Raw genomic sequence first — 27,310 nt, forward strand, 5'->3', positions numbered from 1 at the left:
TGAAATTCTACACTTTTAAGGAGCAATTTTCTTCCCAAATATTTGTTAACACATTCTTGATGTTTCTCACTTGTTTTTATATTGAAAGAGAGACACAAGTGATCAAAGTCTGATCTCCAACCCGGACTCCTTCCTGCGGGCATGACACAAGTCTCCTGTCTCATTAATTTTCTTCTTACTCCCAACCACAAAGGAAAACAGATGAAATTAAAACCGTAAGGAAAGGCTAGCAAGAGAGTAAATCTAGCCCATCCCTTGAAACACTCTGTCTTAAAGGCAAAAATAACGACGCTCCTTTCTCAACCAGCTCAAGTAAGAGGGAAGCAGTAACCAAATGGGTTTCATCTTCCTTCCATAGTAAACCTAAAAACCAAAAAGAAAAAAAAAAAAAAGAGAGAGAAAGAGGAAGGAAGGAAAAGAGGAAGAAAGGAATAAACAAAAAAATCATGCAAATACATACATGTATGAGGAATTGTCTAACTAGACTTACAAAATGATCAGATTTTAGAACGACCAGATTTTAGAATGAATGGGGATACTGACAACGCCTGCCTTCCCTTGACTCACAAGGTTATTGTGAAGAGCAAATAAGGTAATGGGGGTGAGAGCTGTTGAAAGCAGGAAACTACCAAACAAACAGAAATATCTACATCACAGTGATAACTATTTCCCTGAGGCAAGGCCCTCAGGAAAACAGAAACCTCTAGGACAGGCGAGGAGGTGGAAGGGGAGGAGTGAAGTCAGAGAAGGCGGATGGTTCTGCTGAGGAAAAGAGCCATTATTGCTTGATCACCCCATTCCAGTTCACACTGATTCACAGGAGGAAGTGCCCTAGCCCTGCCACACCTCTGTCCTGGCCTGCTGCCTGTAGTCCTGTAGCTGCTTTCTACAGACACAGAAGGCCAACTCTGGAGCCTCCCGGGGGAGGGGGAGGAGGGGATGGGATGTGGGGGGAGGCATGTTGAGGTGAGCTGCCTAGCATGGGATTCTCCAACCCTACTAGGCCTTTCCATGCCAGGAGGAGGTGGTCTGCACCCACCTTACAAAGATCAGAATACCCTTTTCAAAGGTTACTCAGGGGCACCTGTCTGGCTCAGTTGATAGAGCATACGACTCTTGATCTCAGGGTTGTGAGTTCAAGCCTTACCCTGGATGGTAGAAATTACTTACAAAAAAAATTTTTTTTAAGTTGCTCAAATAGTATTTAAATATATCTTAACTGGGGCGCCTGGGTGGCTCAGTCGGTTAAGTGTCCGACTCTTGATTTCGGCTCAGGTTATAATCTCACAGTTTGTGAGATTGAGCCCCTCAGGGGGCTCTGCGTTGACAGTGCAAACCTGCTTGGGATTCTCTCTCTCCCTCTCTCTGCCCTTCCCCCTTGCTTGCATTCTCTCTCTCTTTCCCTCTGGAAATAAATGAATAAACTTAAAAAAAAATTTTTTTTAAATAAAACGTATCTTAATTAAAAAAAAAAAAAAGCTCTCTAAAGTGGGGAAATAACTAGAGTAAATCAACATCATGAAAATGTCCTATTAAGGAAAGCTTCCCCTCAAGAATCACGTCTGTAAATACAGAGACTTCTAGGAGGCCTCACAATTTTGAACTGCCTCTAGAATTGCTCATGACTGAAGCCACATCTACACTACGAGCAACAGTCATGAGAAAGCCTGTTTTTACTGAAAGCTTGGCTCCTTCAATTATTAAAGGCAGGCAGTGAGAGGTGAACCTTTAACTCTGGAGGTTATGAGGCAAGCAAGCGCTTGTACCCCTGATGGGAATGTCAATTAGTAGAGCCTTCTAGCAGGCCAATCAGACTGTGTTGACCAAATGCTTAAGGTACTTGCCCTTTGCTCCAGCAATTCCTCTTTAAGAGCGAATCTTACCAAAATGCTTACATGAATTCACAAAGAGAGTTATGCAAAAATAGCAACAGCAACACTATCTGTGAGAACAAAAGTTAGAATCAACATAAATGTCCATCAGAAAGAAGTGGCTAAAAGTGTATGGCAAGTACCCAGAATATGGAATACCACGCAAGGTCAAAAAAATTGAGAAGTACTAACATGGAAAGATACCTGTGGTGTGCTATTTTGGTACCCCCAAAACTTGCCAGGAAATACTTATTCATTTATTTAAAGTTTTTATTTATTTATTTTGAGAGAGACAGTGCAAGTGGTGAAGGGGCAGAGAGAGAGGGAGAGAGAATCCCCAGCAGGCTCCATGCTGCCAGCGCAGAGCTTGATGTGGGGCTTGAACTCATGAAACTGTGAGATCATGACCTGAGCTGAAACCAAGAGTCAGATGCTTAACAGAGTGAGCCACCCAGGCTCCCTGCCAGGCATTATTTAGAGCAGTGGTTCTCAACTGTTCCAGGGGACCCCTGGTGATGTCCTGTGATGTTTTAAGTTGTCATACCTGGTGGGGGGAGTGGGCTGCTACTGCTCTCTAGGGAATGAAGGCCAGGATGCTGTCAAACATCCTACAGTGCAAAGGAAAGCCACCTACAGCAAAGAACCATCTGGCCCAAACAGTGTTAATGCTGAGGAGTCTGATCCATAGGATAATCACAAAAAAAGGCACAGAAGCATCTATAGATGTACATGTGTAAATGCACAGACAAGTGTCTACAAGGACAAATGGCACCTTAGATGAGGCTGACTTTTGCTCCTCATTTAACATACCTCCTTAATGATTTTTAAAAACAGTAAATAGGAATTCTAGGTATTCTTAAGGAATGAATACAGTTGTGATTGAAGGTAGGAAGGAAAAAAAGTTGCAAGTCTCTTACATAGTATAGGTTATCAAAACCATCATCTTTCTGGAAAACAAATCCTTTTTCCTGCAGCAGCTGTATAGCATTCTTAAATATACTATGAATTGCCTTGGAAGTGGTTTCATTCTTAACATCCACCTGTAGGAAGAAGAAAAAGAAAAAGAAGAAAAGAGGTAAGTCCCATCTTACAGCATCTAAGAGTAACTCCCTGGACCAGCTGGTTTATGGATTCACCCAACAGGCTTTTAATCTGCTGAGTCAAAAAGATCCAGGTATGTGGCCTAGCAGGATGGTGACATTTAAGGAGGCCTGGGAAGTTTGCTCAGGCAGGATCATGCTTGATAACTGTTCCATACTTTGGTTGTGGGTTTGTTTGGTTTTTTTTAATTTAATTCTACAATATGAAATGGAAAATCAAAAAGATAATACTTAAATTTAAGTATGTGGTTTATATGTCTTGAACATTTAAAATTACTTCTATTCCCATGTGGGTTTTGATAGAACTGTTTCCTAAACAAAAAGATAATCTCTGATTTTATTTTTTTAATTCAGATCCAAAGCATTATATACATATTAGGTCAGTTTTTTCATTAAAATTATGGCTATATGTAATCTCTTCCTAAGGACTTCAGGGAATTTTACACATATTAAAATAAGTTGGGGATTCCAGGATATAAAAAGTATTAAGTAGTCTATTTAATGTTTATTTTTTTTAATTTTTATTTTATTTTTGAGAGAGTGCAAGCAGGGCAGGGGCAGAGAGAGGAGACAGAGGATCCAAAGCAGGTTCTGTGCTGACAGCAGCGAGCTCGATGTGAGGCCTGAACTCAGGAATCCTGAGATCATGACCTGAGCCAAAATTGGGTGCTCAACCAAGCCACCCAGGTGCCCCTCCAACTTAATTCTAAAGAGAGGCAAATAGCTATGTGGAGACCTGTCTGTCAAAGGCGGGTCCATGGGGCTGAAGGCAGAGGGGGTTCTAGACCACATGGAAGGAACCTCGGCTGTTGTCAGTTTTCTATCTCCTCAATTTCAACATTTCTCCTCTTCTCTAAGATACGGGTTTACCCAGACAAATTACCAGGTTCATCCTATGTCTTATTTCCAAGGAAGCTAGGCCTTCAACTGTGTCCCACCATGCCTAACTAGACTGCAAGCTTACCGAGTCAGGGACTTTATTTCAACTTGGCCACCTCCTCCCTGGCACACAACAGATAACTAATAAGATATCTGTGTAATGAATGGGAAATAAATACCCCATTATAGAGGCTGTATCCCTTTTACTATTCCACTGGGGATCTTCAGTCCATTCCTAAAACAAAGTTAAGTGGTGAACAATTGTTCTTCAAGGTACAGATCTATTTTTAACGTGACAGAAATTTGCCAAGATATTTAAAAGATGAGACCACCAAAGACACAAGGCAAAGCTTCTACAAAAGTGTTTAAAGGCAAAGCCCTACCTCTTAAGAAGAATGCTCGTGAAGGCTATCTGCGGCAGTTCCCACAGATGCTAAAGAGAGAACGTGCTTGTGATTTGCTGATGACATTTCCTCCAAGTGACTGGAAAGGAAAGAAACCCCCAACGGCCTCGAGCATTCATAACTGCATCCCTAAAGAAACACTCTCTTTCTAGAAGAGGCCTTCTAAAGAGGCACTGTTTTAATCTAAAGGATCCTAGTGATGGTACACAGATATGCTCCCCTGGGCTGAAGAGGACAGTCTAACATTCTTAATTAATATTCAACAAGCTAGAGCACCTGATCATTAGAATATTAGGGCCTAAAAAGTTAACAAACATTCCAGGTTACAACAGCACCCATTCTCTGAAGGCAGAATAAGGCCAACAGCTATGTGATGACTCCCACGGGCAGAAAATCAATCTGTTAGAATAAACATCTTACCTAGCAATTCTCAGCCATACATCTTTTAATTCAGGGGCGGTGGGGGTTGGGGGGGGGGCTTCAGGCAAAGCTGAGTGCCCTTACTTAGGGGAAGCACCGTCAACCCAAAACAGACTCTCCCACAAAACTTCTACAACTGCTCAATCTTCATAATTCTAAGGAAATTCATCTTCTTCAGTCAATTTACTATAAGGACCCTAAGGGTCGAGTTTATTACGTCTCTTATCAAGATAGAAATAAACTGGAAACTAAAAATGATTGTTACATGGTTACTGCCATCATTAAAAAGGACTCCTGGTTATCCCCAGCCCACACAGAAAGCTCGGTTCCTCCTCCCAGATTTCAGTAAGCTCAGGCAGCAGGAAGACATGTGCTAGCACCGTGAGATTAAAAGCACAGTTTCAGCTGTGAAGGAGGAGGACCCAACAGAAAAGGCTCTCTGTAAATATAAACAATATGCGAAGCTTCCTTTCCAAAAACATTTGCCTCGGCTGACCTCAAGACATATCTCCCTACTGGTTATAAAGTCACAGTCTCAAGGGTAAGGCCTCCAATCATCTCTTCTGGCCAGCAGCTTTGCCTGGCCTGGGATTTGTGTCTTTCTTGTCTTTTTCCAAAGAGCAATGACAGGGCTCATCTGATTCAGGAAACCGAAACTGCACAGAGACAAAAACAGTGACTGGTTGACCGTGCTGAGACTTAGCAGGCTTCTCCCAGCCCCAGGTCAGGAACTGGGTGGATCTCTGAAATATATATAGAGTCCTCATTCCCAAACAAACCACATTTATCCAGCTGTCAGAGAAACAATGGTTTTGCAAGGTCTGCTTATCATGTTTCTAGATTTGCTACGAAGGGCCACTATGGAAAAAAAGAAAGGGGGAAAACATTGAAACCCACTCTTCCCTTGCCTCTAAGCTATAACACTATCACAATGATTTTTTTGTGAAGCTTTCATCTGTATGACAAGAGAAAAGTGCTGAAGGATCTAGGGTTTCACCATCACTGTAAAGCATCCTTAGTCTCCCAGGCTCTCTTAAACAGAATTCAATTTAATGACACTGACCTCCCCAGAGTCATGTGAAGGAATAATTCATAATTGATGGAAAAATAGTTTGCAAAGACAAAACAAAGTGCCACATTCATTTCTTTTTCAACATACATGACTGGGCAGACACAAGTTTCTGCTCTAAGCATTTTCAAAAAGATATCATGCCAAAAGTTCCCCACGGTTGTTTTGAATGGAGGAGCCCTCAGAGAATCCTCAAGTCTCTCTACAGAAGAGTGGGTTCATGGGAAGAATGTGGTCTTTGCTCGGCTTCAAAGTTTCCTTCAGAACATGCCGACAGAGTAGTCAAAAGTGCTAGGAGGCTGACTTGGCAGGGAGCCTCCTCTAAATGACCAAATGGGAAGAAGGTTAATCTTGCTGTCTGCAGACAGCTGGACAGCCCCAACTGCTTAGAAGCAACAGTGACACAGAACAAAGTGGCCAGTCACGACCCTCTCCACCTGGGTGTTTCCTGAAACACAATACCTCATCTCTGCGAATGAAATTGTGGGTCACCGGGCACACAGCCTGGTGCCAGGAAGAGATAATTAGGTTCACGAACGAAACTGAGAAGCAGTGGTCATGCCTCGGAGGTCAAGATGAGGACCTGTTATCTGTTCCACCAGAATCACGAGGAATAACTTATGTTACCTATCAGAGCTATTCAAGGCAGCCCTGTTGGGATGGCAAAAGATCGGAAAACTTCCATGCCAGAAATGGAGAGAATGGTTAAATGAATTATGGTACATGTAACAAAAGATTATTATAGCGGCAAATCTATATATATGGCTAGGAAAGGATCTGTAAGACATGCTAGACATGGAAAGCTAGGTACAGATTAGTGTTTAGCATGCCACCAGTTGTGTACAAAAAAGGGGATATAACTACTTCTAGTTAACAAATACACAGACTGTCACTGGAAGAATATTCATGAAACTAGTAATGATACTTATCCCTGGAGAAAGGGGGTAGGAGGGAGGATGGGAAGGAAACTTACTTTTAACTAGATACTTTCAGGGACTATTTAAATTTTTTTAAAAATTTATTTGAGAGAGAGAGAGAGCGCCTGAGCAGGGGAGAGAGGGGCAGAAGGAGAGCGAGAAAGAATCTTAAGCAGGCTCCACACTCAGCACGGAGCCCAACATGGGGCTTGATCCTATGACCCTGGGATCATGACCTGAGCCCAAATCATGAGTCAGACGCTCAACTAACTGAGACACCAGGCGCTCCAGGGACCATTTAAATTTTTAAAAAACTATTCTTTCCTTCAACCAACACATGATTATTAAGAACTTACTTTATAGGACACCTGGGTGGCTCAGTCTAGGTAAAGCATCCAACTCTTGATTTTGGCTCAGGTCTCATGGTTTGTGAGTTTGAGTCCCACATCAGGCTCTGCGCTGACAGTGTGGAGCCTGCTTAGGTTTCTTTCTCTCCTCTCTCTCTCTCTCTCTCTCTCTCTGCCCCTACCCTGCTCGTGCTCTCTCTCTCAAAATAAATAAACTTTAAAAAAATTAAATAAAAACAAAGAACTTACTTTATGGCAGCCCTATTCTAGGCTATGGTTCTAGAGAGCAAAGAACAAGACAGGCAAGACCTCCACACTTACAGAATTTAAATTCTGGCCGAGGAATAGGCAGGTGCACAAATAAATACCAGTGAGATCCTGAGGTATGAAAACAGGGTGATAACATAGTAAGGAAGTAGGTGGCTATCAGAACAAATAGGGAAGACAAGAAGGTGACATTTCCTGGTAAAATCAATAAAATAAGTAAATATAAATTGTGTTACAACAATAAAAAACCTAAGAATTCCAATGAAAGGGAGCCTAAAACAAAAGTTTCAAGTAATAGCAATTCCAAGTGAATAAGTAAACACCAAACAACTTAAGTTCACCTGAAAAAAAAGGGACAGCTCTTTCCTGGAGGAGTAGGAAATTTCTGGCATGTTCCTAGAAATTTTTACTTATAAACTAGACTGAATACAACTTGGGTCTTTATTCAAACTCTCAAAACATGACAGGTTAACCTTGTTTTGATGAAGAGAGAACAAGCCATTAAAAACCTTTGTTCAGTTCGAGAATCATCCTGCTGATCAATAAATAATCTTGGAAAGATAATTACCTCTTCTCATTTATTTCCCCCTCATTTGCCTCCTGCTTAGATTAAATCCATCTCAGTGAATACAAAGATCTAAGTACTATGAACCTTAGACTTTTTGTTTTTTCCTACCTAAAGATTAAGTTGACTGAGATTAAGTGAGGAGGGTAAAAGGGCAGGTGCATATTCTCATTTCAAGTTCTGTTCTGTTCCAGAACAGAAACACTGAATAGGGGCGCCTGGGTGGGTCAGTCAGTTGAGCGTCTGACTTCGGCTCAGGTCACGATATCACAGCTCGTGAGTTCAAGCCCCGCGTCGGGCTCTGTGCTGACAGCTCAGAGCCTGGAACCTGCTTCTGTGTCTCCCTCTCTCTCTGCCCCTAACCCACTCAAATTCTGTCTCTGTCTCTCTCAAAAACAAATAAAAATTTTTAAAAAATTAAAAAAAAAAGAAACATTGAATAGAACCATAACCTCTGTTCTCTGCATTTACCCCATGAATCTTTTTTTTTTAACTTTATTTATTTTGAGAGAGAAAGAGCGAGAGAGAGAGAGAGAGCGAGAGAGAGAGAGAGAGCGAGAGAGAGAGAGCACATGCACACATGTGAGTAGGGGAGGGGCAGAGAGAGAGTGGGAGAGAGAATCCCAAGCAGGCCCCACATTGTCAGTGCAGAGCCAACCTGGGGCTCAAACCCATGAACCTTGAGATCATGCCATGAGCTGAAATCAAGAGTTGGACGCTTAACTGACTGAGCCACCCAGACGGTAAGTGCTCCCCTACCCTCTGAGTCTTAATGCCTCAGTCATGTTCCCCCACACCCTTCAGCTGCAGACATGGGACAGGGGACTTGAATTCTCACATGGGCATGCTGCACTTACCTGCTCAGAGCAAGAGCTGTGAGTCACAGGCTGCCTGGCCAGGGACAGCAGAGATTCCACAGTTTCCAATTCCTGCTGGTAAAAGGTTTGTACTTTGTTCTCCACGAGGAATTCTTTGGCTTTTTCACTCAGCAAACATGTGAGATTGGCAAGGTCCAGACCACCTGGATTGCTGCTAGGGGAAAGTTTTTAAAAGCCTTGCAGAGAACTATCACCTTTGTTTCTTTTTGGTGTGCATAAAATAGAAACCCAGCGAGGAAATGCAACGTTATACAGATGTTTGTTTTAGTGGTTGATTGAAGTATAGCTGACCAAGATGCTATATGAATTTAAGGTGTACAACATAGCAATGACCAAGTCTATACTATGCTACATTCACAAGTGTGGCTACCATCTGTCCCCATAAATGCTATTACAATACCACTGACTATATTCCCTATGCTGTATCTTTTATCTTCGTGACTTCTTCCATAACCCAAAGCCTGTATCTCCTACTTTTCTTCACCCATTTTGTCCATCCCCCCTGTGAAGGACACTTAGGTTGCTTTCATATCTTGGCTAATATAAATAATGCTGCCATAAACACAGGAGTGCTTATGTCTTTTTTAATTAGTGTTTTTCTTTTCTTTGGGTAAATAGCCAATAGTGGAATTACTGGCTCATATGGTATGTCTATTTTTAATTTTTTTATTTTTAAACTCTTCCCCATTGTATATTCTTGCCTCCTTTGTTATAGATTAATTGAGGATATAAACATGGATTTATTCCTGGGCTCTTTATTCTGTTTCATTGATCTATGTGTCTATTTTTGTGTCAGTATCATACTCTTTTGATTACTACAGCTTTGTAGTGTAACTGGGAATCTGGGATTGCGTTACCTTAAGCTTTGCTCTTTTTTTCTCAATGTTGCTTTGGCTACTTGGGGTCTTTTGTGGTTCAGTACAAATTCTAAGATTATGTGTTCTTTGAAAAATGCTGTTAGCATTTTTATAGGGAATGTGTTGAATCTGTAGATTGCTTTGGGTAGTAGAGACATTATTAACAGTATTAATTCTTCCAATCCATGAGCATGGAATATCTTTTCATTTGTTTCATCTTCAATTTCTTTCATCAAAGTTTTATAGTTTCCAGAGTACAGGTCTTTCACCTCCTTGGTTAAGTTTATTCCTAGGTATTTTATTCTTTTTGGTGCAATTGAAAATGGAATTGTTTTCTTAATTTTTCTTTCTGCTACTTTGTTATTAGTGTATAAAAATACAACCAATTTCTGTGTATTAACTGTGCATACTGCAACTTTACTGAATTCATTTATCAGTTCTAATAATTTGTTTTGGTGGAATCTTTAAAATTTTCTATGTATAGTATCATGTCATCTGCAAATAGTGACAGTTTAACTTTTTCCTTACCATACCAATTTGGATGCCTTTTTTTTTTTTTTCTTGTTTGACTGCTGTGGCTAGAACTTTTCATACTATGTTGAATAAATGTGGCAACAGTGGACTTCTTTGTTCCTGTTCCTGATGTTAGAGGAGAAACTCTATTTTCCACCAATAAGCATGATGTTAGCTGTGGGTTTTTTACTTTACTATGCTATGTTCCCTCTCAAAGTGTTGTTGAGAGTTTTTATCATGAATGGATGTTGAATTTTGCCGAATGCTTTTTCTACCTCTAATGAGATGATTATGTGATTTTTATCCTTTGTTGATGTGGTCATGTTGATTGACTTGTGAATATTAAACTATCCTTGCATTTCCAGAATAAATCCCACATGATCATGGTCGAATGATCCTTTTAATGTACTGTTAAGTGCAGTTTGTTAGTTTTTTTTAAGTTCATTTATTTATTTTTGAGAGAGAGAGCAAGCAAGCAGGTGAGGGGCAGAGAGAGAGGGAGAGAGAGAATCTCAAGAAGGCTCTGCACTGTCAGTGTGGAGCCCAATGTGGGGCTTGAACTCATAAACCATGAGATCATGACCTGAGCCAAAATCAAGAATCAGATGCTTGCTTAAGTGACTGAACCATTCAAGCGCCCTGAGTTTGCTAATATTTTGTTGAGGATTGTTGTATGTATGTTCATCACAGATACAGGCCAGTAGTTTTTTGTAGTGTGTCTGGTTTTGGTGTCAGAGTAATGCTGGCCTCATAGGATATATTTGGAAGCTTTCCTTCCTCTTCTGTTCTCTGGCATAGTTTGAGGAGAACAGGTATTAACGCTTTCTTAAATGTTTGGTAGAATTCACCTGTGAATCCATCTGGTCATACACTTCTGTTTGTTGGGAGTTTTTGATTATTGATTCAAATTTGTTACTGGTAATTGGTCTATTCAATAATAATGCTTGTTTTTGACATAAAGGGCAATTCATGCAGTGAGCACTGTGTGGTTGTTTAAAAGGATCAGGCAGGACTACAGGAACTATGATATTCATGAGATTTTGAAAAAAAAATGTCAATCTGCCAAATAGCATATATAATACAGGTACAATCCCATTTTTATAAAAAAGCAAATGAGAACCCATAAAATATATGAGTGAATATTCATGCTTGTATATGCACATAAGAAGAAAGTTTAAAAGGATACACATCAACCTATGCACAGCGGTAACCTCCGGACAATGGTACTGCGGCAGACAGGAAAATGAGGAAACTTTCACTTTTTACTTTTTATGGGTCTGCAGTTTGGGTTGTTTTTTTTTTTAAAGTTTTATTTATTTATTTTGAGAGAGATCACAAGTGAGGGTGGGGCAAGAGAGAGGAAGGGGGGAGGGGGAGGGAGGGAGGGAAGGAGAGAGGGAGAGGGAGAGGGAGGGAGAGAGAGAGAGAGAGAGAGAGAGAGAGAGAGAATCCCAAGCAGGCTCCATGCTGCCAATGCAGAGCCTGACACGAGACTCGAATTCATGAACCGTCAGATCACAACCAGAGCTGAAACCAAGAGTCAGATGGACATTTAACCAACTGAGCCACTAAGGTGCCCAGTTTTGTTTTTTTTTTTTTTTATGTAAGGGTTTTTTAAATGTAATATATACGCATGAAAAAAATTAAAGGGTACACAGTGAAAGTCTCCTTTTTATCCTGTTTCAGTTCCCACCCTTAGGCGGCCACTGTTCCTAGTTTTCTGGCTCCCCTCAGGGTTCTTGGATGCACACACTAATGGGTATGAATATATCCTTGCTCCTCCTGGCTCTTTTTCACCCCTGCACAAAAGAGTAAAATCATCCCTGGTTGGAATGATGGGTTTCATTTTTTTATAGCTTTTTGTTATAATGTGCCACAGTATTCTTTTTAAAAATTTTTTTTTAATGTTTATTTATTTTTGAGAGAGAGACAGAATGTGAGTGGGGGAGGGGCAGAGCGAGGGGGAGACAGAGAATCTGAAGCATGCTCCAGGCTCCGAGCTGTCAGCATAGAGCCTGACACGGGGCTCGAACTCACGAACCGTGAGATCATGACCGGAGCTGAAGTCGGATGCTCAACCGACTGAGCCACCCAGGCGTCCCCACAGTGTAGTGTTCGGATTGTGATGTTTCATTGCAGCTTTCTTTAGGTTTCCTACCTTGGCGCTCATTGAGCTTTATAGTTTTCTGCATACTTGGAAAAACCTCATCAATTATTTCTTCAAATACATTTTCTCTGCTCCCTGTCCTCCTTCTGGGACTCTGATTACACATACATTTTCTCACAACCACCTTAGAATATGTGTACTATTATTATCTTCACTTTGCAGATACGAAAATTAAGGCATATGGCGAGTAAGCAGACTTGCCCAGAGACCCTCAGTGAGTAAGCAGATGGTTCAGGATTTGAACCCAGACCCACCCCAGCATCTGGGGTCCCACTGCTTGGCCTCATTGCCATTGTCACATCTCTAGCAGTGAAAGGCCACAGCTTACCTTTCTTGCTCTAGGGCTGGGCTCTGGAAAGGCTGGTCATAAACTTTCCTGTAGATACTGGGCAGCTCAAGCATCCTTGCAATTTGTATGTTGCACACTGGATCATCCACTTTATCTAACAAGCCATGGGGGAAAATATGCCAGAGAAATTATAATGAGATCAGGTCTTTCCCAAGTCCAAATTGTTGCTAGGTGCCCAGGGGATCTCCTTCCCTATGTGTGCCCAGGGAGCATACATTCTAGATGCACTAAACGATTCCCCCTTATCCTTCGAGAGGGTATGCAATGCACTAAGCATCCCAGGCTTGGCCAGGCTCCTGGCCCAGGCTTGGCCAGGAGCAGACTAGAACCAGGGAAAGTATGTTTGCTTTTTCACTCATCTGTTTCAATGGCAGACAACAGGGGCTAGCCTTGGGATTTCCAAACCAAAATCAACCAGAGCACTGCAAAGGGTATCTCTTAGAGGACGTGGGACGATCATATTTCTCATCAGCTGTTTTCCTTCAAAGTTAATGGACTCAATGGTGTTTCAGAAATCTCCATCATTTTAAGGAATATGAACACTCTGCCCTAAATGGATTGACACTTAGAACTTCAAAGTACTTTATTATGTTACCCAAATAAATTTGCCAGATATATATAATAAATCATTTATTTTCTTCCCCAATTTGTAGTTATCTCTCTTCAAAATAAAGTTAAGAAATGCTGCTTTTGTAAAGAAAGCATGTTATGAAATATAATTTCCCAGAGTTACATTTTTTAATCTGAACTTTTTAGGAGTTTGACTTTTAGCTAATCCAGAGTTTAGTAGCTAACCCACAGTTTACTGGACACACACCCAGAATAACAACCAATGTGGCAGAAATTACTTGAGCTTACAATAAGTAGTGACACGAATTTCTCGTTCTTCTCTGTATGTGTGGATATAACCTCTGATTTGGATAATGTCCCCAATTTCTATCTTTGTTCTCTGCTCAATGGTCTCTTGCAGCTTCTTAAGCTGTGAGGTTAAGTTCAGCTCCCCTATAGTTGGACCACCTGTTGTTAATAGGGCTAGAAGAAAACAGACAAATGCATTACACAATCACTCCACCACATTTGTGAGGTAGTTTTGGGGAAAGACCAACATATCTATTCATTCTATTTCTGATTAGTTGCTCTACCGCACAAAATCTACGTAACCTTCTGAAGTCCTCTGCTGAATAGAAGGCATAAGTTGTAATTATTCAGAAGTAGGGTGGAAGGAAGGGAGTCTAGAAGGCCTGATAAATCCAAGTGGGTGAGTTCTGGCGTGGCTCCGTTCTCACTCCTACCCCCGCATCGCCAGTGCAGTCAAAGGGCTCTACATGGTCCTGAGCTGAATTCTGTATGAGTTCAGCCGGGCTTGGTGGCAACAGCTCTAAACTCCTTAAAGCATGCTTGCAGACTGGGGTGCCTCAGCCGAAGCATCTGACTTCGGCTCAGGTCATGATCTTGCCATTTGTGAATTTGAGCCATGTGTCGGGCTCTGTGCTGACAGTTTGGAGCTTGGAGTCTTCTTTGGATTCTGTCTCTCTTTCTTCTCTCTGCCCCTACCCACCCCCCCTCAAAAATAAATATCAAAAAAAAATTTAAAGTGTGCGTGCAGGAAGACAAGTCTGGCATAGAAGGAAGGAAGAAGGCCCAAGAGTCTTCATTTGCAGTTCTGTTTATGGGGAAGGCAAATGTGCCTCAGGCTGATTTCCCACCTAGGTGCTCAACACCCCAATCTCTCACTCTTACCTCTCATCTTTGTTGGGTAACTGGGGTAATCTCTCTCTCTCTCTCTGTCTCTCTCTCTCATACAACTGCATGGTGAAAAGAACCCAATGCACATTCAATTCTAAATACTTTCTATCACTTAAGTTTAATTTCAAATTGTAAGAGTTAAATAATAAGCATAGCCATGAATATTTGGGTACTGTAGGTGCTATTCTAAGGACTTTACAATGGATTAGCACATCTAATCCTCAAGACTATACCTATTTACTATTAGCCCCATTTTATAGATGAGGAAACAGAGCCACAGAGGTCAAGCAACTTGCCCAAAGTAAAACAATTAGTTAGCAACCAAGCTGGAGTTTTAACTCCAGGAGTCTCTGACTCTAGTGCCTTCCTGCTATTCTTTATTCTCTGCTGCCTTCTCCTAAGTATACTCACATTTCCCAGTTACAGCTAGTGTGTGTGAACAATTCTGTGTTCTCATTTTCTGCCTGGCATAAGTTTAAATTCACACATATCCACAGAATCCACACAACTCTAGCATTTTAAATTATAATCAAGCATTCTGTCATGTTAATATGCCACAGTTCGTTTAGTCTCATTAAATATTTCATTCTCCCCTCCCTTGTATAATTTTTTATTTTGTTTTTTTTTATCGCTAGCACTGGATGGGACCTAGAGGTCAACACTTGGGTAATGGAGTCAGACAGACCTGGCTGAAATCTCAGTTCATTTCTTAACTAGCTGTGGGACCTTGGGCAGGCTGCTTAACCTCACTGTGCCTCAGTTTCCTCAACTATGAAATGGGGATAACAATGGAGTCCACCTCATATACAGAGTTGTTATACATGATCTAAGTTAACCCTTCCATCAGGAGCTTAGCACAATTTCAGATCCACAGGAAATATTCTATAAATGTCAACTATTTGTAAAAATGAACAGTTAAGCCCTCTAGACAAAATTATATTGTTTTCTTCGGCGTCTTACTGGGAATCACTGGATAGGAAAGTCAAAACAAGGTTAAGTTCGTTACATATTGTCAGAATGTTTGCCAGAAAAAAACAAACCATTCTCTTTTTACAAGGTGTCACCAGCACGCAAGCACATTTGTAGCTCCTATTCTGGCTTCACTTGTTTGGACGTTTAGTACCTTAAAAAAATACATGGTTCCATGATATTTCATTTTGCTTTTAAACTGCCAGACTTTTTGGGACGAGCACTGGGTGTTGTATGGAAACCAATCTGGCAATAAATTTCATATATTTAAAAATAAATAAATAAATAAATAAATAAAATTTTAAAAATAAAAAATAAACTGCCAGACAGGCTATTTTATATATATATATATATATATATATATATATATATATATATATATATGATGATCTACTCTCTGTATTTCTTTATGTACAGAAATCATCTTATACATTCAATGTATTATTCATGTCTTTTGTATACTTTATGTTAACTTCTGAAAAACTGGGGGGGAAGCTTTATCAGTGTGCTGATTATATCCACCCCTCCCCATTCCACTGCTTTTCTATGCTTATTTGACTTTATTTTCCTACATAAAGGCGTGAAAAGATCTTTAGCCTATCCCATTGTCACTGATGATAGTGTTTGGTGCTTTAACAGCTAGGGACTTAGGAGAGCTTAACATATACACCCCCATGTTCACGCAATAAATATATAACTTCATCTCCTTATGCCACGTAAGCTGAAAGACAGGGGTTGCAGTTACCTCTTTCGAAAATATTTTCCTCTATCTGAACCAATAACATTTGCTAAATGCTGATGTCTTTCCTGCTGTTGTCTTATTTTAGCTCTGTCATATATTAGCGGTCCTATAATGAGTGAACAAATCTCTCTTTTAGCCTGGTGATCACATTTTCTGCTTTTTAATCTAATACAACTTACAGAACTGTGGCTTTGTAAAGAGCAAAGGCATTACTTTTCTTGTAACACATCGACTCTACCAAGGGAAACGGCAACCTCTAGAGCACAGAGCACTTTGTGTATCCAGTAACCAATACCTAGGAATCTAGACGCAATCAGCATTAATGTTACTTAGCTTACTGGGTTTCTTCAGAAAATACCCCAAGTATTACTTTTTAAAAGGTTATTCCATCTGTGTTCCTATTTCTCAAGCCCTCTTCTACTTGGACTGAATTTAAAACACTTGATAACAAATGCTTCATGCAGCACTGCTGAAATAACCAGACTAACGGCTGGTCTGAGAATGAGGCCCAGCGTTCATTTCAATGGTGAGCCGAATTTCTGAAAGGGCTCACGCTCTGTAATTTAGTGAATGTAATGAGACGGCTGGAGCCTGACAGAATTTCATTTTAAAAAGCCTATTCCATCCTGGAAGATAAACCCCCTCTAAAATTCTAGTATCAAGGCCAAGCTTTCTTAACTTATCTCCAAAGTTAAGTCCAAATGGTGCACTCAACAGGACATTTATAGGAGTTAATATCATATTCTTATATACCTTAACGGGCTGGAACACGATTTTGACTCAGGCTAAATTTTGTTTAAGAAAATTAGTCTTCATTGGCCACTTTCCAGGGGAAAGCTTTTAAACTGAGGGCAATTAAATGAAAAGGAGAGAAGGGGCTAGTCCAGAACAATTGAAAAATATCTCTTCATATATAACGCGACGAGAATAATTTCCAGGTTTTTTTCCTTGTACTCATACCCTCTTGTTTTTATCCTCAAAGAAATTTCCAATAAAGGCTACCTGCTGTGACTGTTCTTCTATTCATCTACTTAGAAATATTTTAAAAATCTCACTCAGTAGCCATTCTATCTTAAAAAATTACTATATAGGAGTTATATAATATTCCTGTATCATTCTTTAAAAAAAGAGTTGATTTTGAAAATTAAAACAATGTCCAAAACAGGAGTCTACAAGCTATAGGCCATGGGCAAAATCCACCCACAACTTGTTTCTGTAAATAAACTTTTATTGGAACCCAACCATGCCCATTCACCTATGTACTGTGTATGGCTGCTTCTGAGTTACAATGGCAGTATTGAATACTTGAGGTCCAAAGCACATGGCCCACAAAGCAGAAAACATTTACTAGCTGACCCTGTACAGAAAAAGTCTGCCGCTCCATAGTCTGAAACAAGATTCTGACAACACAAAAACCATAAATCCGCAAGTGATTTTAATACCCTAGACATATATGCAAATTCAAATATCTGATTGTCTTATAGGTTTACTTCTTGCCTGTGAGGCAGCTGCATAAAAACCTGTTGTCTCTTTTAACTTTTATCTACAAAGCTTCCTCTTTTTTTTTTTTTTTTTGGAATGTTCTTATTTATCTTTGAGAGATAGAGAGCACGAGCAGGGGAGGGGCAGAGAGGGGGGTGGACAGAGGATCCAAAGTGGGCTCTGCACTGACAGCAGGGAGTCTGATGTGGGGCTTGAACCCACAAACCGTGAGATCATGACTTGAGCCAAAGCCGGACATTCAACCAACTGAGCCACCCAGGCGCCCCATATCTACAAAGCTTCCTAAGCCAATTAGTGCCAATGGTTAAGATGTTCCCAAATTAGGAAATGGAATACTGAAGTTATATGAAACTGATGGCCGTATTCCAAACATAAATATGTCAGAAAGTTAAGCAAAGGAGCATTCCACTGGTCGGGACAGTCAAACTAGGAAGCTGAGATTCGGACAGGTGACGGCAAAGAGGAAAGGCACCACGCATCACTGAAGGAGACAGATGCCAGAAGTTAGATGTTATAGCAGGCAATATTTAGTGATAACCCCACTGTATACGGCACCATGCTGCGTATGTTATAAAATAGAAAAACAAGGTCCCAGTTTCTGTAGCTCCTCTAGAACCAAAAATGATCATCAGTTCTGCCTACCATTTTTTGATGTTATAAACTTAACTTAAAAAACAAGTAAGAACTATTAAAATATACTCAAGGAATTCCAAATGGTATTTCAGTTATAGTCAATGTGTTCAATATACGATTTTAAAGTTTCTTTTCAGTTTATATAATTGAGCTAACTTCAAAGGAATTCTATCTTACCTTCTCATCAACATTAGAATTCCTGGTATATTTGAGATTTCAGAAAATCTGGATCATGGCAGCACAGAGTTAGTGGCAATCATGTACGAGGAAAAGTCTTCAAAATCTTCTTTGGTTAAGGGATGTGCCTGGAGCAAGGGGGTTCTGACCTGACTGGCAAATAAGCTAAAATATCTCGACTGACGTAATAGCTGCCACGCTAAAAATGAAACGCTGGAATTCCCAGCAGCCACGTCACACTCCTACAGGCTCAGGAGGAAGTGAGCACTAAAGAGAAGGGAGAAACAAACACAACTAGCTCTTCTACGATATTAGTCTGCACAGTAGCCAGAGCTCCGGGCACAGCGCTTTGAGCTGATCAACAGAATTCACCAGCGGATAAATGTGAAAATTTAACCCTACAGCTGTTGTGATGAACCACCTTGAGTAAAAACCATTGGTTAGCTGAAAAGTAAAACAGTGTGTCAAATAAAAGTACCTGAGGAAGACTCGGTATTGTTCGACTTTTTCCAGCAGATGCAGTTTATAACTCCAGTGCTGTCATCCACTGCAAGAGAAGCATAAAAGGGTAGAAGAGAGATCTGGGCGCTGCTAGTGAATCAGTACACCGACACTGGATTTTGCCATACCAAAAAATGACATTTTTCAATAGCCTGCTTGGTCAAACCCTTATAAAACTCTCCTACTTAAAAAAAAACCTTTTTTAATATTTATTTATTTTTGAGAGACAGAGAGAGACAGAGCATGAGCAGGGGAGGGGCAGAGTGAGAGGGAGACACAGATTCTGACGCAGGCTCCAGGCTCTGAGCTGTCAGCACAGAGCCCAATGTGGGGCTCGAACCCACGAACAGCGAGATCATCACCTGAGCCGAAGTCGGACGCTTAACCGACTGAACCACCCAGGCGCCCCTCCTTCTATTTTTAGAAGTAACCTCTCACAGTATGCCAGGAGTTAAGTATAAGGAGTTAAAACTGCTTATCTGCACATGCTGATGTAAAACACGATCCTAACAGTATGTAGTCAACATTTCACTTACCCTGCCTCAAGGGTACTGATGATTAATGATTTTAAGTTTATTTATTTTGAGAGAGAGGGAGAGAGAAAGAGAGAGAGAGAGAGAAAGAGAACACGTGCACATAAGCGGTGGGAGGGGCAGAGAGAAGGAGACACAGAATCCCAAGCAGGCTCTGTGCCAACAGTGTAGGGCTTGAACCCAGGAACAGTGAGATCATGAGCTGAGCCGTAGTTGGATGCTTAACCAACTGAGCCACTCAGGTGTTCCAAGGGTACTGATGATTCTTGACCACACCTCTCCTAAAAATGGGGTCCTTGGGAAGTTAAGTACAAAAATCTCAATGAATGCAACATGCAAAAGCGGCCTTGCTCTCCCACGGTGAAACAAGGCAGCGCTGACACGGTCTGTGGTGAGAGGCACTTAGAGGGTAGCCTTCTCTCACCATTTGCTCTCTCATGAGCTCTATGATTTACCAAGACAGAGCACCCCAAATATTCTGACATGGACTTCTCTTTGTGAACAAACTTCTGCCCAGTCCTTAACACTGCAGGGGATGTAAGGAAAGCCAAGTATACTGCAGAAGGGCAAAGTTTTATTTTCATAATGGCAAATAATTCTATCTTGTTCACATAAATAATTTTGGCTTATTTTATCCTTAATGAAACACACACACACACACACAGAATTCCCACTGCACTTGAATTTATAACTGCAGAGAAACTGGAAATGCTTGCTATGGGATGACAGGTGTTTCCTCTTTGTCTAATTTCTGAAAAACTCACAAAAGAGATCAGTGGGCTTAATGATTTTCTAGAAAATCACCAGCAAGGCTGTTATAAAAGCCCATGTAATATAGAACATAATGCAAATTTTTTTATTGCTGGTTTAAATCTGTGTTGAAAGCAGAAGCCAAGAATACTTCTTATATGAAAATAAATTCTGGATGGATTTTATTAAATGTAAAACAGGTGAACTTAAAATGATGAGAAGAAAATATGGGTAAATACTTTTGAACTTTGTGCTTATAGTTGGTGGGGGGATTCTTTAAGCAAACCTGAAAATCAGAACTCATTTTTAAAGGTCTGATATATATGACCAACTAATAATTAATACTGTACAGCAATTTTCCAAATGATAGGGCTAGTGTCTTAATATATAAGGAGCTCATACAAATGAATAAAGAACAAGACCACCAGAGAAAAAATGGCAAAAAAAAAAAGAATATGCAACTCACAGAAGATATAAAAATGGCCAATAAACGTGTCAGTACACTAAATTCATTAGTTACCAGAAAAAGAACAAACATAATGTCTCAATTACTAGAATAACAAATATTAAAAAATACTGATACCCTTGCTGTTTCAAAGAGACACATGCACCCCAATGTTTATAGCAGCACTATCAACAATAGCCAAAGTATGGAAAGAGCCCAAATGTCCATCGATGGATGAGTGGATAAAGAAGATGTGGTGTATATATATCCTATGGAGTATTACTCGGCAATCAAAAAGAATGAAATCTTGCCATTTGCAACTACGTGGATGGAACTAGAAGGTATTATGCTGCTAAGCGAAATTAGTCAGAGAAAGACAAACATCATATGACTTCGCTCATATGAGGACTTTAAGACACTGAATGGATGAACATAAGGGAAGGGAAGCAAAAATAATATAAAAACAGGGAGGGGAACAAAACATAAGAGACTCTTAAATATGGAGAACAAACAGAGGGTTACTGGAGGGGTTGTAGGAGGGGGGATGGGCTAAATGGGTAAGGGGCATTAAGGAATCTACTCCTGAAATCATTGTTGCACTATATGCTAACTAATTTGGATGTAAATTAAAAAAAATTGTTTTTAAATACTGATATACCCTCACATGCTGTTAGTGGAAGTGTAAATTCGTATCAAATTTCTAAAGAGCAAGTTAGGACACCAGTTGAATTTTTAAATGTATATATCCTCTGACTTCGTGATTACTTCTAGAAATTTATCCTGGGGAGAAAAACAAAGTACCCAGATTTATACATCTTGTATAAGGCCGTTTGTTGCAACATTATTTATAATACTGGAAGTTGGGTGGCTCAGTCAGTTGAGCGACCAACTTCGCTCAGGTCATGATCTCACAGTTTGTGGGTTTGGGCCCCTCATTGGGTTCTGTACTGGCAGCTCAGGTCGGGTTCTGTACTGGGAGCTCAGAGCCTGGAGCCTGCTTCGGAATCTGTGTCTCCTTCTCTCTCTCTGCCTCTCCCCGGCTTGCACTCTCTCTCTCAAAAATGAATAAACATTAAAAAAAATTTTTTTTAATGAATTACAGTGGCATAGCATATGGAAGTAAAAAGTTATTATGAAGATTTATGTTCACTGCTGTTAAAAGATATCCATGCCTCATTTTAGCAAAGAAATCTTATATAATATTTTTTAAAGTTTATTTATTATTTTGTGAGAGACAGAACACAATAGGGGGAGGGGCAGAGAGGGAGAGAGAATCCCAAGCAGGTTCTGTGCAGCCAGCATGAGCCTGATGTGGGGCTCAAACTCATAAAACCCTGAGATCAGGACATAAGCTGAAATCAAAAGTCGCTGACGCACAACTAACTGAGCCACCCAAGAGCCCCAAGAAATCTCATATATAATCTAATTCACATAAAATGTTAAATAGTGTACTTTGACAGAAATTATTTTAAGACTTTAAAATGATAATAGCAGTTTCTTTTGGAGCATAGGAAAGGGACTCCACGTTGAACGTACATGCTCACTGTAAGCCTCATTTCAGAAATATTGAGAGAGAAATATGCATAACAGCTCAAGGAAATAAGACATATATATATTTCTCCAATATTAGGAACATGTAAAACTATTAGGAAGGATGTTCACCCAAACGTTGACATTGTTTTTATCTTATTTATAGGGTTTTACATGACTTTAACATACTTCAGTAAAATTTAGTCTAATTTGAAATTTTATTTTATAATGAATATCATCTTAAAATAAATCAATAAGGAAATTCTGAATTAAAAAATTGTTGGACACCTCTAGACACACTACTTCTGTGGCCAGTAACAAATCTTGGTTTATCATGTAGTGTAAAAAATATTAGCACATGAACACTTGTTCTAGGATGTGTGAGGACACTGACTACAGCCTCTCCAGGACTCTTGGTCTGAGCTTAAACTGCTGCCAAGTGCTCTGGGCACTGCCACCAAACCCTCTGACCTTCTGGTTTGTAACCTCTCCTGGAGGGTGCTGTTCCCTGGCAGTGTAAGGTCTGGCTGCTGGAATGCCCTGGTAGGGGAGCCCCCTTGCAGTGCTGCACAACGTGCTCCGCCATTCGCCTGGGTCGCTGGCCTTTTGTTTCAGCAGTGGAATGAGTCAGCGACAGCAGGAAACACCCCCAGCACAGGCCTGTAGTGAGTCAGGTGGAGCAGGACCCAGTACAGCAGGGAGTGGCTGCCTGGCAGGTGGCCCGAAAGCCAAGATGGCCCTAGGACAGCAGGGAGGGTGCAGCTCTCCCTTGAACAGGCCTCACAAGAGTTAAAGTCACAAAAGCATTTCTACTCTCAGTTACCTCAACCCTCAGATGCTTTTCATTTTCCCATAGCCCACAGATGGGTCCTGTTCTTGTAACATTCATTCTAAACAAACTGTTTATTGGGGAAGAGTCCAACATATCACCTTCATCTTGTTTTAAACTCCCGACCTCTACACAGTTTCCATCCCAGACCCCATGAGAAGGGGAGGAGCTTGGGAAGTCCAACCTATCCTAACAATAAAGCATGTTGTACCCAGCAAAAACAAAAACAAAAACAAAAAAAAGCAGATGAAGTTGATTTTGGGGGGAGGGTGAGCTGATGGGGGGAGAGAAAAATCAAATTGAGTTATATGGAGATATACGGCTCACTAGAGTCAGTAAATAGATTGGATCTATAAATCTCCATCAGTGGAACCTTGAGCAAATGAATGGACCTTATTTTTCTCATCTCCAAAACGGAAAGAACGTCTGTCCTTACTATTTCAAATGATTAGGGGGAGAATAACACCATGTACGTGAAAGTGCTTTGTAAACTGAAACTACCATTTCATCACTGATATTTGGAGAGGTAGTACTTTATTATACTACAGAAAATGTGCTTGCCCACAGCTGAGCATGCTGTAGGAAATTGGTGGATATTTGTTGAATTGTCTGGAGAAAAACAGAACGAATACCTTTGGTAAAATAAAGCAGAGAAGAGATCCAATATGGGGATGCCTGACAAGAAGATCTATTTTAAAGTTTAAAAAAATATATATATGCTCGGCAAAAGCAGAGGGCATGAGGAAACTCATCTCTCACATGTTATTTTATAAGCAGGAGACCGTCACATTCAGGGAAATGAATACCTGTTGAAGAAAGGCAATGATATTGTATCTATACATTAGCTATCATACACAGACTGCCAGTGAAATGGTCGCAGTCAACTTGTTCAACTGCCTTCTGTCTCTCCACAAGGAGAGCAGGAACACAAATCCAAGGCAGCACACCAGAAAGCAACAACGTCAATTACAGCAAAGATTTGGAATCCGAAGTTAAGCTTCCCACTAAATATCTAGGTTGGCCTCCCAGCTGCAGAGACTCTGAGAGTTGCACAAGGCAACAGATGAAAATGCTTACATTAAACTCAATGAAAAAAAATCAAGACCCACGACACTAATTGCTGCTATCCAAACTATAGAAATCCTTCATTTGGTTTCCATCATCATGAGGGGAGGGAAATTTTATGATAACAGATCTTCACCCCTGAGTACCAAAAGGCTTTTATTAAGAAAAGATTTATTTTCAAGTAATTTCCATGCCCAACATGGGGCTTGAACCCACAACCCCGAGATCAAGAGTCACATGCTCCATCGACTGAGCCAGCCAGGCACCTCCCCAAGAGACTTTTTAAAAATACTGTTCTGGGGGCACCTGGGTGGCTCAGTCAGTTGAGCATCCAACTTCAGCCCAGGTCATGATCTCAAGGTTCATGAATTTGAGCCCCACATCGGGCTTGCTGCTGTCAGCCTGTCAGCACAGGGCCTGCTTTGGATCATTTGACCCCCCACTCTCCCTCTGCCCCTCCCCTGCTTACGATCTCTCTTTCAAAAAATAAATAAAACATTAAAAAAAATACTGTTCTGGATACAAATCTTATTATTTTTATACTTATCTTCTTAAAGAGTCTATTTTAACATTAATCTGGCCTTTTTTATTTTTAAAGGTACCAATATAAACATTTGTTACCATCCTTTGCCATTTATAGCTATGCTGTCAGGTATCAGGTATCTAACCTTGATCATCCAGAGATCCTAGACTGTCATATTTTAATTCTTCCACCTCCAAACTCCCCATCAGCTGTCATGTGAAAGTAGGCATCAGTGCCATTCTTACTTTTTGTGTCACTTTACACTTGGTCCATGTCAGTGGCCCCAAGGGGCTCCTAATAAAGGACAAGTGCGTGGGCTCTGTGAGAGTCCCCAGCTGCTCTGAAAGGCTAGGGTTGCTTGATATTCAGTGTTCCGCTAAGTGGGGTCCTTTCACATAAACTCAGTGTTGGGCACAATTGTTCTTACCTCCATAGCTGTAGAAAGTATCCTTTTCTCTTTTTCCAATTACAGTTCCCAAGATCTCCACCTGTTTTATTGGATGCCCATTGTAAAAAAATACTCCTGAAATTTAAAAAAAAAAAAAAATCAGCCCTTGACAAATGGCAAGCCCCAAGAAATTCAAATGTCTTTTCCTTAAGGGTTCTAAGTAGAAAGTTTGGCTTTACTGAAGCCTGTACTAATGTAGAAAAGAGAAAACAAATGTTGCCCAACTAGATCTAGCTAATCTTCTTTCCACTTGTGAAAATGAAATGTGCATCCTTGTGGATCTCTCACAAGGGGCCTGAAAACAGTATATTATGAGACCAAATCTATTTGGAGAGGCTATAAAAGAAAAGAGAGGAAATCACAAGAAAGGCTTCTTTGGCTTTTTTACTTGAGCTCTTCTAGGCAGCCAGTCATCATTTATATGAATTAGCAGCAGCTTTTTATTTTTTTAAATATTTTTAATGTTTATTTATATTTGAGACGGGGGGGGGGGGGGGGGGGAGGGGCAGAGAAAGAGGGAGACACAGAATCCAAAGCAGGCTCCAGACTCTGAGCTGTCAGCACAGAGCCCAAGTGGGGCTCGAACGAACCGTGAGATCATGACCTGAGCCAAAGTCTGACATTTAACTGACTGAGCCACCCGGGTGTTCACCCCCACTTTCTTTTTTAAAGAGAAGATGATTAGGTTACAAGATGCTGCCTTTGGGGCCAGATTATAATTCAAAAACTTCTCTTCTTAAAACTGTTTTCAAAACCCAGAGAACAGATGCCAACGGGCAGCTTCCTGCCAGAGGAGAGACCTGAGAAGACAAATCATACGCTAACACCTGGAGGCCTTTTGTGGACCCTGGAAGGGTTGTGGAGGGACTCCTGGCTGCAGGGAGTCCCTGATTCCCACCCAAGGTCCCAGAGCTGTCCTGGCTCCTGCAGAGCTTCCTGTCTGCGCACCCCCAACATCCTAACCTAACTCCCTATTCTGGCTTAAGCTACTGGCTTGTGCATGTGTCTCCTACAGCTAACGAAATCCAAACTAAAACCTCCAGCTTGTCCTTTTTCCCACCATGATGGCTGAATTCTTTAGTTTTAGAAAGAGGCTATAAACATTTAAATGGCTATTTCCTTTTAAAATAAAGATATGAGGGGTGCCTGGGTGGCTCAGTCAGTTAGATGTCCGACTTCGGCTCAGGTCATGATCTCGCAGTTCATGGGTTCAAGCCCCACATCGGGCTCTGTGCGGACAGCTCAGAGCCTGGAGCCTGCTTCAGATTATGTGTCTTCCTCTCTCTCTCAAAAATAAAGATTAAAAAACAAATTTTTAAAAATAAATAAATAAAATAAAGATATTAATTGTAAACAAAGAAACATTCACCAATGTAGGCATCTGACCACCTCCTCCCTCCCCACCAAGCCTGGACAGAGCCTCTCTTCTCCACACCTATAGGGCTGGGCAGCAGGACGGCCCGAACCCTGAAGCCCTTCAAAACCTCCAGACTGGCCTCCACTGACGGCTCTCGTTTCCCATGTGGATAAAGGGGCTGGGGATGAGACACTCATGGAGAGTCCCAGAGGATGGACAAGGAGGCTCTAAGCCTCAATCAGCTAGAGATCCTAGAAGGGTGAGATGTGGTTGGAAGGAAAACATGGTGGCAAATTTAGCCAAAAGAAGGCCCTCTCCCTGGCAGAGCATCCTTCTCAAGATGACTTAGTGGATTAGAGACCATGCCCAGGGCAACAAATGGGGGCCATGAGCTGAAATGGCAAGGCTGCACAAGGGAAGGAGCCTGAGTCACTGTGTCATTCCCAAGGAGAGTCACCCCCTTCCAGCGACACTTGGGTTGAATGGGGACAAACTGGTTCCACAGAAAATCCACGACATTTCAAGTGCAGGATACTTCCAATCAACTTCTCCTGAGTTCTTACGATTGATATCCAGGCCCCTTAGTTACCACCTTTGGTGAGACCTTTGGGGCCTCTGCCCCTGCCTGCCTGCACTGACCAAACACAAAGGGCAAGTTCAGAGGAGGGAGAGCCCTGCAGGACCTCCGCAGGCAAGCTCAGACTTCCTGTGGCAGAAGAAAGTTTAAATCAGGAGAATGAGCCTCACCTATGGATATGGGCATGGAGTCCTGTCCTGGAGCGTACCCCAACACCCTGCCCTGACATGCTTGTATGCAGAGAAGAGCTATGGCATGGCCCTCCTTTGGTTTGCTGCAGGGCCAGGTGGGGCGTAGAGTGGCCTGAACTCCAGGCTGCTCTCTGGCTGCAGCCAGCACTTTCTGCTTCCCCAAATGCATTGTACAGGTAATAACACTT

The 27,310-nt window shown here is 41.1% G+C and overlaps 1 protein-coding gene across 8 annotated transcripts in view; it reads right to left on the reverse strand.

Annotated features, from left to right (window-relative positions):
• Positions 1 to 27,310, reverse strand: part of STN1 (STN1 subunit of CST complex) — a 45,860-nt gene that overhangs the window by 13,302 nt on the left and 5,248 nt on the right. For 5 of the 8 annotated variants that reach the window (XM_042908886.1, XM_042908885.1, XM_042908887.1 and 2 more), the window contains exons 3-8: positions 24,977 to 25,072; positions 18,852 to 18,920; positions 13,462 to 13,635; positions 12,583 to 12,697; positions 8,697 to 8,871; positions 2,789 to 2,911 (exon numbers count right to left, since the gene is read on the reverse strand). In XM_042908886.1, coding sequence (XP_042764820.1) covers positions 2,789 to 2,911; positions 8,697 to 8,871; positions 12,583 to 12,697; positions 13,462 to 13,635; positions 18,852 to 18,920; positions 24,977 to 25,072 — 752 coding nt within the window. The remainder of the gene's footprint in view (positions 1 to 2,788; positions 2,912 to 8,696; positions 8,872 to 12,582; positions 12,698 to 13,461; positions 13,636 to 18,851; positions 18,921 to 24,976; positions 25,073 to 27,310) is intronic. The other 3 variants (XM_042908889.1, XM_042908890.1, XM_042908891.1) reach the window with 3 other exon arrangements.

Source organism: Panthera leo, chromosome D2 (assembly GCF_018350215.1).
Source record: "Panthera leo isolate Ple1 chromosome D2, P.leo_Ple1_pat1.1, whole genome shotgun sequence".
NCBI classification, from domain to species: domain Eukaryota; kingdom Metazoa; phylum Chordata; class Mammalia; order Carnivora; family Felidae; genus Panthera; species Panthera leo.